This window comes from Myotis myotis, unplaced genomic scaffold (assembly GCF_014108235.1).
Source record: "Myotis myotis isolate mMyoMyo1 unplaced genomic scaffold, mMyoMyo1.p scaffold_m19_p_8, whole genome shotgun sequence".
Taxonomy (NCBI): domain Eukaryota; kingdom Metazoa; phylum Chordata; class Mammalia; order Chiroptera; family Vespertilionidae; genus Myotis; species Myotis myotis.
Window position 1 is genome coordinate 48586050 of NW_023416390.1, and position 14061 is coordinate 48600110.

General features: G+C 43.0%; 1 protein-coding gene across 3 annotated transcripts in view; it reads right to left on the bottom strand.

The window, feature by feature from the left end:
- CERS6 (ceramide synthase 6) overlaps nucleotides 1-14061 on the bottom strand; it is a 262156-nt gene that overhangs the window by 187891 nt on the left and 60204 nt on the right. For all 3 annotated transcript variants that reach the window (XM_036319309.1, XM_036319307.1, XM_036319308.1), the window contains exon 2: nucleotides 3631-3736. In XM_036319309.1, coding sequence (XP_036175202.1) covers nucleotides 3631-3736 — 106 coding nt within the window. The remainder of the gene's footprint in view (nucleotides 1-3630; nucleotides 3737-14061) is intronic.

A 14061-nucleotide genomic window follows, 5' to 3' on the forward strand; every position in this document is an offset into this window, starting at 1 on the left:
ATAATAGGCAAATGAGAGAGAATAAATTATAGGAAGTTTGCCTATCTATATATATATAAAACCCTAATATGCAAATAGACTGAACAGCGGAACAACCGAACCAAACAACTGGTTGCTATGACGTGCACTGACCACCAAGGGGTGCGCACGAAACATGACAGGCGTTGACAGTAGGTGGCAGAGCGCGGAACATGGAGGGCATTGGCCACAGCAGGCTGGTGGAGCAGGTGAGCCGGGGCGCCAGACCAAGGTGGAGTGCCGGTCGCTGTCATTGGGGTGAGCCTCTGATGGTTACTGAAAATTCTTTGCTCCCTCGCGCCTCGGTCTTGCCTGGCACTCGCACCCGCTGCTGGCACCCAGTGCCAACCCCGACCGCTTGGCGCCGTCAGTGGGTGTGAGTGGCGGCTGCCAGCCCTGATTGCCCTTGAGGGCTTCTCCACCTTCCCCTGCTTCTGAGGGGCGATCAGGGCAGCAGCCACCACTTGCACCCACTGACGGCACAGAACAATTGGGGCCGGCACCAGCAGCAGTTGTGAGCGGGGATGGCGCCGTCAGCATGTGGGAGCCGTGGCAGTGGGAGCGGGGCTGCCAGCAGACAGGGCACCAGGGGTCGCAGTAGGAAGGGCTGGGCGGGGGCTCAGAGGATGGGCTGAGACCCGCCCCTGTGCCCACCGCAGCCTCACGGCCCACAGTTCCTTTCAAGGTGCACGAATTCATGCACTGGGCCCCTAGTATATTTTAAAACAGCATAACATACCCAAAGTGTGTTGTAATATAATTTCTCTGGATCATTAAACCTGGTTTCATATTGGACATATATATTCTTCCCTCAATGGTTCAAGAATTGATTTGATTAGAAAAGTGAGGCTGCTGGAATACAGAAGGAGAATCCCCAAAAGATATATTTATATATACACACACTTTGAATAATTATATATTCCAACTAGAGGCCCGGTGCATGAAAATTAGTGCACTCAGGGTGGTCCCTCAGCCTGGCATGCACCCTCTCGCAGTCTGGGACCCCGAGGGGGATGTCCACCTGCCCGCTTATGCCCGCTCCCCGGGGTATCAGGCCTAAGCTAGCAGTCAGACATCCCTCTGGCAGCCCAGGAGCCCTTGGGGGATGTCCAACTGGTGGCTTAGCACTGCTGCAGAGGCAGGAGAGGCTCCTGCCACCACCGCTGCACTCGCAGCCATCAGCCCAGCTTGTGGCTGAGCGGAGCTCCCCCTGTGGGAGCACACTGACCACCAGGGGGCAGCTCCTGAGTGGAGTGTCTGTCCCCTAGTGGTCAGTGGGTGTCATAGCAACCAGTCATTCCCAGTAGTTCTGCCATTAGGGTCAATTTGCATATTACCCTTTTATTATATAGGAGGATGGGTTTAATCTGAAAAGAAAGAAACATCAATTGAGCTATCAGCTGTTAAAGTGTGTATACATTTTTCGGGACACCTTGTATATAGTATACTAGAAGCCTGGTGCACGAAATTCGTGCCCTCGGGCAGAGGGGTCCCTCAGCCTGGATTGTGAGAGGGTGCAGGTCAGGCCAAGGGAGCCCACTGGTGCATGATTGGGGCCAAGGAGGGGCACAGGAGGTTGGCCAGCCAGGGAGGAACCGCGGGAGGGCTCCAGGGCGTGTCCAGCCCATCTTGCTCTGTCCCAATCAGCTGGACCCCAGCAGCAAGCTAACCTACCAGTCAGAGCGTCTGCCCTCTGGTGGTCAGTGCACATCACAGCTAACGGTTGAGCGGCCTTAACATATCATTAGCATATTATGCTTTGATTGGTTGAATGACCAACCGGACAACCAGACACTTAGCATATTAGGCTTTTATTATATAGGATATCTTTGACCTGGAACCATGTTGTCAAGGGCAGAATGTTGGATGATCACTCAAACACATATACATATTCCAACTCTCCAAGTCCCGCTACTTCTATTCTGCTCAACCTATTCCTTCCTCACATCACAAATAACACTGGAGAACTACAAAGAATTCAAGGAAAAACAGTTACAACTTTTGCTGCATTTATATTTAAAACATGAGGCTTCTGCTTTAATCATGGAAAAACTTCCAAAAGAATCACCTTAGAAACTAAGAGAATATGATCATTAAAAGTAGCTACAAACAAATATTCTCCAGAGCAGTGAACCTGGCGGCAAACTCCTTTTGTTACCTTTACAGAGGAAATTTCCCCAGTAAACATAAACAACATAAGGCAAGGGAATAAAATGCCCACAGCAGGATTTCTAAAGGGGGGCATGCATTTAGGAAGAAAAGTCACTTTATTATGCATTTAGAGCAGTTCACAAGGAAAATAAAAATATCTTGTAATCACATTAAGAAGTGAACTTGATACCTTCCTGCATAACTGCATTTTTAGGAGCAAAAAGATATTTCACTGCAGTAAACTGATATGGTAAGTGAAAATGCAAGTGTTTTCTTAATATTTTCTTCCTTTAAAAACTGCATGATATGTGCCCTTTCAGGGTAAAACCTGGCAAGCTAAGACTACCAAACAACTTTTCCTAAAATTCCATTCATTCTTCTCTTTTTCCTAGCAGAGATGCAAAAACAACACCTGGTGCATCTTCTACTTTTCCAGGGAAAATACCATTTTTAAAAGGACAGAGGGAAAACCCTAGAGAATCTTGGCAGGAACAAAGACCATAAAATAAATAAAAATGTTTGAGTATTTGAATTAACAGTATTGAGACAAGACACAAATGATACAAATAGTCACCCACACAGTTACCAAAAAAAGGAATAAAATTTGCTTAACACTGTCAAATCACATCTTAAAAGCCTGAGTAAGTCTCCCAGGAAAATGAATGAGGGAACCATGTATTACACAAACACACAAATTAACCATTTTATGCAAACACACAATACTTCTCACAGAATGATATACTTCTGGCTTTTTCTATTTTTTGTCCATGTAAGAGTAAGATAAGAGAGATATGTAAGAGTAAGAACAAAATATTTTGATGCTGTGATTTGCTTAATTTCTCATGGCTTTAGATGGAGAGTTTTGCACTTCTTTCTCCTCCTTCTTTGCTCTTAGGGAGACAGCAGCTGGGGGAGGGGGAGGCAATCTTTCCCATCTCTTCTCCTTCTTGCTCTCCTCTTCCCGCTCCTACTTTGGACTTGAACTCTCAACAGAATGACTGTCTCTTCTATTTCTCCACAGTGAATCTATAACTTATAACCCATGTTCTCCCTTCATCCATGTCACAACTCTTCTGGCCTCCACTTATTGCTTGCCTACGGACCACGACTGCTAGAACATATGAACGATGCTATAAGCAACCGTGACACATACTGTTTCATGTCACGTGAGATTGAAAGAGACAGAGTTAGCCTAACCACTATCTAATCGACACTGTTCTTCCCAGACAAGCTTCTGAAGTCGACTTGAGAGTAAACAAACAGGTCTCAAACATGCCCACATTTACTTGGCGTCTACCCATTTCGGCCTCGTCACAGTGCCTGTGTGCCTTCTAAGAGCACCCCTTCCAGCATGAGGGCAGGCAACAGTCCGTTCTCAAACCCAGGAGAGAAGGGATTGGCTGATTTCAGCCTGAGAATTGCAGTCGTGACAATTCATATCCCAGGAAGGGAGAGCCATACCTTTGTGATTGCAGTGAAGACCTTCTCCAGAATGGCATTGGGCTGGGCAACTTGGGGTCCACTGGCCTGAATGTTGAGGGCTATCGCACACGGTTTGGCTACAAACCTAAAAAAAAAAAAAGAAGTCATAAGCCATTCTTTCTATAGCTGGCCTTAATGTCACGAGTTACACATTACTCCATTTGTCCCAAATAGCATTTTGTGAGTGGATATTGCCAACACTAATGTTGGTAACTACAAAACAGATTTAACTGTTTTTCTCTTCTTTTGTGCCCCCAGCAGTAACAGTAAAAAAAAAAGAGAGAGAAAAAAGAAATCCTTTAATTATTTTTTGTACTTTATTATATTTTAAAATTTATTTTTACTGTTGAAAGTGTTACAAATGTTCCCTTTTCCCCCACCAATGATCCCCTTCACCCCACTCCCACTGCCTCCCTAGGCCTTTGCCACACTATTGTCTGTGTCCATGGGTTACACATATAAGTTCTTTGGTTAATATCTTCCCTACCCCCACCTTTCCCTCTGAGATTTGCCAGTCTGTTCCATGCTTCAATGTCTCTGGATCTATTTTTTGGTCAGTTTATTTTGTTCATTAGATTCCACATATAAGTGAGATCACAAGATACTTGTCTTTCTCTGATACTTGTCTTATTTTGTTTAGCGTAATACTCTCCAGGTCCCTCTATGCTGTCTCAAAGGGTAAGAGATCCTTCTTTTTTATAGCTGCATAGTATTCTATTGTGTAAATGTACCATAAAACATTTAAGCCTCTTGATCCTTAAGTTCTAATGAGACTAAACAGATATAAAGATGGTCAAATGACAAACATAAGTGTATAAGTAAAATATATAAACAAAACAAACCATGATTTTGGAATGACATAATTTATAGCATTCTTACTAACACCTGACTAGCAATAGTCATATTTTCACTATGAGAAAGTGCTTGTCGAGCATCTGATTACACATGTAGAGAGTGTGCTTTTGATGGTCCTAGTCATAAAATTGTCCGGTTTTGTTTCTATAATCAAAGTGTTCTCTATTCAGCCTCAATTCCTTATGGCTTCTTAAAATTTTTCGCATTTTGGTTATTTGCTTCTTTCTCACAAGGAGTGATGCAGATGTCAAACAGCATGATATTCCAGACAAGCTGAAAAGTCTGAATGATTGCAAGCCTCAGCTGCACTGTTTTTATCCTAAGCAAATGCCTACGTCAGGAATGGGAAGAAGTGCTTCAGTTCTGGCCATGCTTGATGTGTGAGTGAAGTATTGAAGGAGTGCAGGCAGAGGGCACAGGGCCCCAGAGATATGGTGACTAGTGTCTAAAACATTTTTAAAAAGAAACAGCACGTACAACATTAAGAGTTGTTTGGTATTGAATATGTAAGAAATAAGGCTCTGTTAATGCTCCTGTTCAGTGTGGCATTTAACATTTTCTACTAATCTTACCTAATAATAGACAAACATGTAAACTGACCGTACCTTCGCTACGCTAACCAGCCAATCAGGAGAGTATGCAAATTAACCCAACAAATATGGCGGTTAATTTGCATACGTAGGCTCCAAGTGGTGGAGTGAAGCTGGGCGGCCCCGGGGCCGGAGCAGTGAAGCCAGATGGTCCCAGGGCCGGAGCAGCGAAGCCGGACAGCCCCGGGGCCGGCAGAGCAAAGCCTAACAGCTCTGGGGCCGGCTCCAGCCGGAGCCTGGCCAGAGCGAAGGCCTGGGTCCTGGGTGCCAGAGGCAAACCAGTGCCAGCATCCAAGGGAAGGGAAGGCCTATTGCATGAATCTCTTCGTGCAACAGGCCTCTAGTCTACATATATATAATAGAGAAATATGCTAATTAACAAGGACGCCATAACAGGTAGACTGGACAGAAGGAGGTTGCACATGCAGTGTCGGGGGCGGGGCACCAGGGGCCTCTGCTTGCCTGCGCTGGGGGAGGGCCTGATCAGCAGCGGCCACAGCTGCTTCAAGGGCCGGAGAGGGAGGCAGGGCTGGATTGGCAGCGGCCACGTGCTGCTGCAGGGCCTGGAGAGTGAGGCAGGGCTGGACCGGAGGGTGGGCGGTGCTGCGTGATTTCAAATCATGCTCTGGGCTCCTAGTATAAAATAATATCCTATATAATAAAAGCCTAATATGCTAAGTGTCCAGTTGTCCAGTCTTCCGTTCAACCAATCAAAGTGTAATATGCTAATAATATGCTAAGGCCCCTCAACTGCTTGCTATAATGTGCACTGACACGAGGGGGCAGTTGACCAGTTGCTATGACATGCACTGATCACCAAGGGGCAGACAGTTGACTGGTTGACCAGTCACTATGATGTGCACTGACCACCAGGAAGCAGACACTCCAACCAGTAGGTTAGCTTGTTGTTGGGGTCCGGCCAATTGGAACTGAGCGAGATGGGCTGGACACACCCTGGAGCCCTCCTGCGGTCCCTCCCCAGCTGGCCAACCTCCCGTGTTCCTCCCCAGGCCCGATCGTGCACCGGTGGGGTCCCTTGGCCTGGCCTGTGCCCTCTCGCAATCTGGGATCCCTCAGGGGGATGTCAGAGAGCCGGTTTTGGCCCGATGGCAGAATGACCAGTCGCTATGATGTGCACTGACCACCAGGGGGCAGATGCTCAATGCAGGAGCTGCCCCCTGGTGGTCAGTGTGCTCCCACAGGGGGAGCACCGCTCAGCCAGAAGCTGAGCTCATGGTTGGCAATTGCAGTGGCGGTGACGGGAGCCTCTCCTGCCTCCAGGGCAGTAGGACACCCCTTAAGGGCTCCCAGACTGGGAGAGGGCGCATGCCAGGCTGAGGGACCCCCTGCCTCTCAAGTGCATGAATTTTGTGCACTGGGCCTCTAGTAATAATATAATATGAAAGTATCACCTAGACTCATTTAATGTTGGCAAGTGGTAAATGTACAAAATAGATCATGAGTAAATCCTAGATGAAGCATCTTTTTAACAATGGTTGATGAGATTATAGAACAGTAAACAAAGAAATTTAAGTCAAGAAATTCACTCAACAGAATCTCTTCAAAAGCAACTTCCTCACCTTTGCTATCCTCTTCCAGCAACTTAAAAAGCATTCAAAAAGGTTCTTTCAGTATCTATTGCACAATACCATGTTATACACATCTCTCCTATCATTTCTAAGCTTCAAACTACTTTTTAAAAGCTTTTCTCTAAATTTTGAGAACGAATGCAGTAGCATCTTGAAGGCAGCACATTCCTTGATCACCAAACATTACATTTTGATAATCAAAGTTACTGAATAAATATCATGCTCAGTAAACAGATTTTTTAAGCAGTATCCAAAAGCTAAGTGGGAATCATCTCTGCTATTATCCAGCTGTGGAGCCCTCGCTGCAGAAATTAATCTCTCTGTGCCTTATAATCCTCACATGTAAAAAATTATGATAATTACTATGTATATAAATTGCACATGTATACAAACACATGTTTAAACATAATGTTAAACATGTAACATATGTTGAAACATAATGTCAGGCAGTGTCTTTGTCTAAAATCACTGCCGGTAGCCATGTGCGTGTTTTCATATCATAGCATTTACATAGCAGTGCTTTTCTGGGCCTCATTACCCACTCAGCTTCAGCTCAGCTATGCCAAGCCATGTGCATCCAACAAGTTCTAAAAGTACCAAGCAAAAAGAGAAGAGAACAGGAACCACGGCAGGCAACTGAAAATGACAAGGGGATCATGGAGAGTAACCACTTGTCTCAGTTTGCCCTCACAGTCTGCTTGTCCTTGCATCGTTAATAACGGCACCACCTTTACTGGCAAAAGCATCCCTGTTTGATATATTGCCACAATAATTTTTTTAAGTGTCTTCATGTGGACAATAAATGGTAGTGATGACCATCATCATGCTACCAGGGTCCTTGCTCATCTATACCTGGCCTCTCAGGACCCCAAACTCCCAGCTCCCCTATCCATCCCCATGGCTCTCTAGGGGTGCCCACCCTTAGCACCGGATAGTTGGTATGAGCATGTGTAGACCTCACCCGTGTGTGTGGCCTCCATGAAGGCATGAGGGCCTCCGTGAAAGTCCACATTTCCAGAGCCTAGGACACAAACGCATTTAATCCTCCCCTGGCCAGATGAGGCAGGATGATCATCACCCCCACTTTGCAGAGAGGGTTGGAGAGATCCTCTTCCTCAGGAAAAGGGGGGCAGAGGACGGCATATTTCTTTCTCGGGAAGGTCAATGTTATTACCAATTCCCTGGCTTGATTTACTAGCCGGGCTAAGTCCCTAAGTCTGAGGATTACCGGGGAGGGGTATGGTAAGAGAAATGAAAGACAAATTTAACAGGATCAATTTAAAGATTGAAGCACTTTACAGTTTAAATGGCTCATGGTAGGGATGTACAATACATCAAAACAAATGAATTCTTTGAAGGAAGTTACTATGTTATAGAATATTTTTATGTACATGCGGAGTAAACTGTGGGCACCCAATAAATATTTGATGGATGAGTGAATGACCAAATCAAGTAATTCAATGGTAGGTACCCTTACTATCTTTTCTGCAGAGGCTGTGCATTTTAATTCGCTAGTCATTTGGGACTAGAAGCCATTTCTAAAATTCCGATTGACTCTCTGAAGTCAAGGCTGCCTTGCGACAAGCACTTGTGTTATACCAACACCTCACCAGGCATTTTCTTTTCAACTTACCTAGGACAGACAGTCAAACACTTAATTTACAAGATTTAAAAAACTTTATAAGGTAGGCAGAAAACATTAATTTCAAATCCCATATGAGAGGAAAGAATGGATATAATTTTTATCTTCCTAATAGTACCCAGATTATAGGAAAAGACAGAAATTTTACTTGTGTTTATTCTCCAAACAATTTGTGAATCACTACTAGCACTTTCCTTTTCAAAAAGCATATCAGATACCAAAAAAAAACAAACAAAACCCAAGACACAACTACCTATTGTCATGGTCCATTAGAGAAAAGCTGGATATTTTCCCCCCCATGCTGGCTCGGACAGAAGTAAGTTCAGAACAGCTGTCTTTCACAAAGGCTGTCTTAAAAGACAGAGAGTGAGAAATTGGATGGTGGGGTAGAGTACCTACAAATACAATAGTTGAAAGAAAATATGTATTTTCAAGCTTTGAACATTACCTCTACCTGGAAATGCTCACCCAATTACTTTTTTATCAAAGGCAGCAACACCATCTTCAAAAGATCAAACATCTATAAAGTACTTTCATGTAGTATAACATACTATTTGAAAGTAAATACACTAAGGATGCAAGCTTTGAGGAATACTAGTCTCAATTTAAAGACAAAGAAAGCACCTAAAACATTCCTACTTTTAAGTTCTGTTGAACAGCATGGGTTTCTATTTTTAACCATGAATTGGGCATCTCCACACAGTGTTAAGGTAAGCTCTGGGCTGTGGTGTGGCTATAAGTATACAGAAAACAGGAAGTGATTCTTGCACTCAAACACATTTACAATATGGGAAAGGAGATTAATAAGAAAATTAATGTTCACAGGGTATCTGTCAGTTCTAATGATTTAATATTATGTAATAATCTTCAGTGGGGAGCTTGGTCAGAGATTTTTAGCCCTTTCTAACTCTAGCATGTCTTACATTTTTCAAAAATAATTGGAAGACTGTGGTATGGACACGCGAACATTTAAGAAAGAAGGAATAGAGAGAAGTGATTGATTCAGTTCATTGCCTGACTACCAGCACTTCCATAGACGCCAACATTCATCAGTGATAGGGGGCCATGGCCAGGGTCACAGTAAATATTAAAATTTTTAGACTTACAAGAAAAGTATAGATTGGATTTTGAAAGCTAATATGTGGGTGCATGTTTAGATACACATGTGTACATGTGCCTGAGTGAGTAGGCATGTGTGCATGGCTGTGTGTTCTACAGTCTTATCTAAGATTAAACTGTTTCAAGAAAACAAATAGTGGAAAGAAACCCAGATGGAGATAGCAAACCTGATACTTGTTAGTAGTTACTATTGTCAAGTGCTTTGCAGAACAAACTTTTTTTAAAGCCCAACAATTCTTTGAAGTAAATAGAAGTCCCATTTTACAGAAATATAAACTAAATTTCAAAGAAGTTAAGGGATCTGCTCAAGGCCTTAAAACTTAGAGTAAATAATTTACACAGGATGTAGACCCAGTCAATCCTAACACAACCTATTCATAAAAACTATAATTTCCCCTTTCCCTAAAATAACAAAAGATAAGTTGATGAAAGAAGTATTGTTAAAATATGTGCGATATGGTCATACACTTTCACTGAGTATTCCTACTTTTATGAATTTATTTAAGGAAACTTGTCAAAGAAAAAAAGCCATAAATGCAAAGATTTTCATGCACCGATATTCCTAATAGGGAAAAATGGTAGCTAGCTTAATGGTTCACTAACAAATGACACACTGAGCTCCTGTGATACCTCAGCCCTGCTCTAAGTGTTGGGATGCAGCAGTGACAAAATGCCTGCTTTTATGGAGCTCACACTTTAGCGGGAAGAAGATAAAAAATAAAGTGGTGTTATGCTGGAAGCTAGAGGGTATTTTGCTAAGCAAAATAAATCAGACAGAGAAGGACAAACACCACATAATGTCACTTAATGTGGCATCTAAACAACAAAATAAATGAGCAAGCAGAACATAAACAGACTCAGAGATGCAGAGAACAAACTGATGGCTGCCAGATGGGAGGGGAATGGGGGTCTTGGTGAAAAATGTCAAGGGATCATGAAATACCAATCGGCAGTTACAAAATAGTCACGGATATAAAGTACAGAACAAGGAATATAGTCCATAATATTGTAATAACTGTGTGTGGTGCCAGATGGACACTAGGATTATCGGGGGATCACTTCGTAAGTTACAAAAATGTCTAATCATTATGCTGTGCACCTGAAACTAATATAAAATAATATTGAGTGACAGCTGTAATTGAGAAAAAAATTTAACAAAAAATAAAATAAAATAAAGTGGTGTATGTTTTTCCAGATAATGAAAAATACTATAGAGAAAAATTAAGCCTGGTAAGAAGGATGGGGCTGCAGTTTTTAATATTTAACTGACTGGTCAGGGAAGGACACTGAGAAAGGGAGAAGACTCCTGAAGGAGGTAAGAAAATAAACTAGAAAGAAAATTGGGGAAAGAACATTCTGGAAAAAACAGCAGCCAAGGGTGAAGGCCCTGAGGAAGGGAATATGACTGAGATGTTGATGGTACATCCAGAAGGCCAATGATAAATTCCAATGCTGACAAGAGTAAGGAGAAACAGCTACTGTGGTAAATTGTTTCTGGGTCCCTAAACAGAGATAATCAGTCTTTGAAATGCAATTTACCAGTATTTAGCAGTGTTAAAATGCTTAAGCTCTTGTAGGCATTACTAGTTTTATATCCTACTAGAAACCCAGTGCACAAAAATTTGTGCACTCGGGGGTAGAGGGTCCCTCAGCCCGGCCTGTGCCCTCTCGCAGTCTGGGGCCCCTTGGGGGTGACCACTTGCTGGCTTAGGTCTGCTCCCCAGGGGATTGGGCCTAAGATGGCAATCAGACATCCCTCTGGCAGCCCAGCAGCCATCGGGGGATGTCTACTTGCCAGCGGGGAGCAGACCTAAGCTGCAGTCAGACATCCTTAGCGCTGCTGAGGAGGCAGGAGAGGCTCCTACCACCACTGCTGGACTGGCAGCCATCAGCCTGGCTGTGGCTGAGCAGAGCTCCCCCCTGTGAGAGCGCACTGACCACCAGAGGGCAGTTCCTGCATTGAGCATCTGCCCCCTGGTGATCAGTGTGTATCATAGTGACCAGTCATTCCCAGTCTTTCTGCTGTTAGGGTCAGTTTGCATATTACCCTTTTACTATATAGGATAGAGGCCTGGTGCACGGGTGGGGGCCGGGTGGTTTGCCCTGAAGGGTGTCCCGGATCAGGGTTGGGGTCCTGCTTGGGTACCTGGCCAGCCTGGATGACGGGCTGATGGCTATTTGCAACTGATCACACCCCCTTCAGGGTGGGAGTCCCCACTGGGGTGCCTGGCCAGTCTGGGTGAGGGGCTGAGGGCCGTTTTCAGGCTGGCAGGCGACTGAAGCTCCCAGTCTCTTTTTTGCTTTCTTTTTTTTTTATTCTGGGATTTATTTACCTTCTATGGCTGTCACTGGAGCTGAGAGCCGGCTCCAGCTCTGAGGCTGTGGCTGGCTGAAAGCAGGTATCTGGGTTTGTTTAGCTTCTATAATTGAAACTCTGTTGCCATCACTGGCGCTCTAAGCTCTGAGGCCCCGGCTGGCTGAAAGCAGGTATCTGGGGTTTGTTTAGCTTCTATAATTGCAACATTGTTGCTTTCGGAGCTCAGAGCTGGGCCGTGGCAGGCGGGAACCTTGGCTTCCTCCGTCACTGGAGCAAGCAAGTCTCATGTTCACTTCAGCTGTGTGGCTGCAGGCCGCCATCTTTGTTGGCAGTTAATTTGCATATCCTGCTGATTAGCCAATGGGAAGCATAGCAGAGGTATGGTCAATTACCATGTCTATTATTAGATAGGATTAGAAATATACCCTACAGATATACTGGGGCATTTAAAAAAAATAAAGTTTACTTGTTTTGCCTGAGATAACAAACAAAAAAAGAAAGGGAACAAATGTTTGTCAGAAGAATACATGTGAAATATGGTACTCCATACAATGGAATTCCATAAGGTTGTTAAAATTAGGTAAATTTGTTGTGCTTCAAGACACAACAATAAATATAAAATGCAAGATACAGAACAAGAGTAATACCCCATTTGTGTAGTTAGAAACACTTTTATTGGGAAGAGTAGCAAAAAATTGTTAATGGTGATAACCTTTTGGGGTTAAGTAAATATATTAATTTACATTTTATACCTTTCTGTGCTATTTTAAGTATGTATATTTGTATGCTTTATATTTATTTAAAGGTAAACATTTAAATACTTTCATTGCATATTTAATGACATGGAAAAATGCTCAGAAGCAAGAGGTAAAGCAATCTTTATATGATGATCACTTACACGTATATTTCTGACATATGAGGAATAGAATAAAGAAATAAAATGGAGTCACTCTAGTCAAGCTGCTAAATTACTAAAATTAAGTAGTTTGAGACGTGAGGAAATAATTCTATTCTTGTTTTAACTAGTCTGGGAACTTGAACTTTTGATCTTTCAAGTCCTACCTCAGTGCCTGGATGTACATGAAAGCCTCTGTGCCTGAAGGACTAAGGAGAGAAAGTTCATGTACCCAGACCACCTGCCATCCAGTTTGCAGACCACGAGTCTTTCAGGGGATCACCATCTCAGACCAATCCAGAGACGAAGAATGCGAAACTGATTCTTCTCAGGAATGAACATTTTGCTATGAGAACTCAGCTTTTCTGTCTTCTTTGGAATACTCTGGGTATTTCTTAGCTGTGTTTCTGGTTTGCAAACCCTAAGAATCTTGAGTAAGTCTTTATCATTTATTTCTAACCAAAACCTCCTGATTTCATTTACACACAGCTGATACATAAAAGTTAAGCATAAATACTAAAAGGCTAACCATGCCTATTGCCAAGTAATAGGGCTGTGGCTTACTTTAACATTCTTTTTTATGCTTTTCTGTATTTTTCAACATCTTAAAATGAGCCTGCAAACTCTTAATACCAAAAGTAAATATCTTTAGAAACAGAGATGAACAGGATGATCTCTATGCCAGGTAAAATTCAAAACCTCAAAAGTCACAAAAACCAAACACGAAAAGCTCCAAGACACCTGCATGTCATCTAATTCCATGGAGCAATTCCAGCAAAAGATCTCACTGTGACTGAGACAAGGGAGAGATTAGTAAAGGCAACAAAAACAAGATGCCATTTTAGTGCCATGTCAAGTAAAGAAAAGGATGAAGTTCAAGTCAATGGGAGCACCAACAGGTATGAAACAATGATGAAACTTCGTCAAGAAAAATGTAACCAACATTAAATAGATAGCTTGAGAATTTTTAAATGCTTCTGCCTGTGCCTGGAGAGACGCCACACAACTTCTCTATTTCCTTATCTGTAAAATGAAAATCATAATTACACTCTGTATTATGTTGGAAAATGTTTCTAAATCATTGGCCTCTTGAGACCCATTGAAAAGGGATAAAAACAGGGGAAGATGGTATGCAGACTGGTGTGCAGGCAGAAGAGAATACTCTTCCTAGGACAAAATATGAAAGTTTTCCAGGTAGAATCACATAGTAGAGAGAAAAACTCCTTTAGTGAATCTGCTCTGAGCTGGCAGTGTTGGAAAGCTACTGAATATTTCTGAACCCTAAGTTACTACAACAGAGACAGTAAAACCTACCTTGTAAATGTTGTGTGAGCACTGACAGAATGAATATAAACCTCACACCATGGTGCTCAACATCTGGAAAGTATTCCATAAGTACTGGC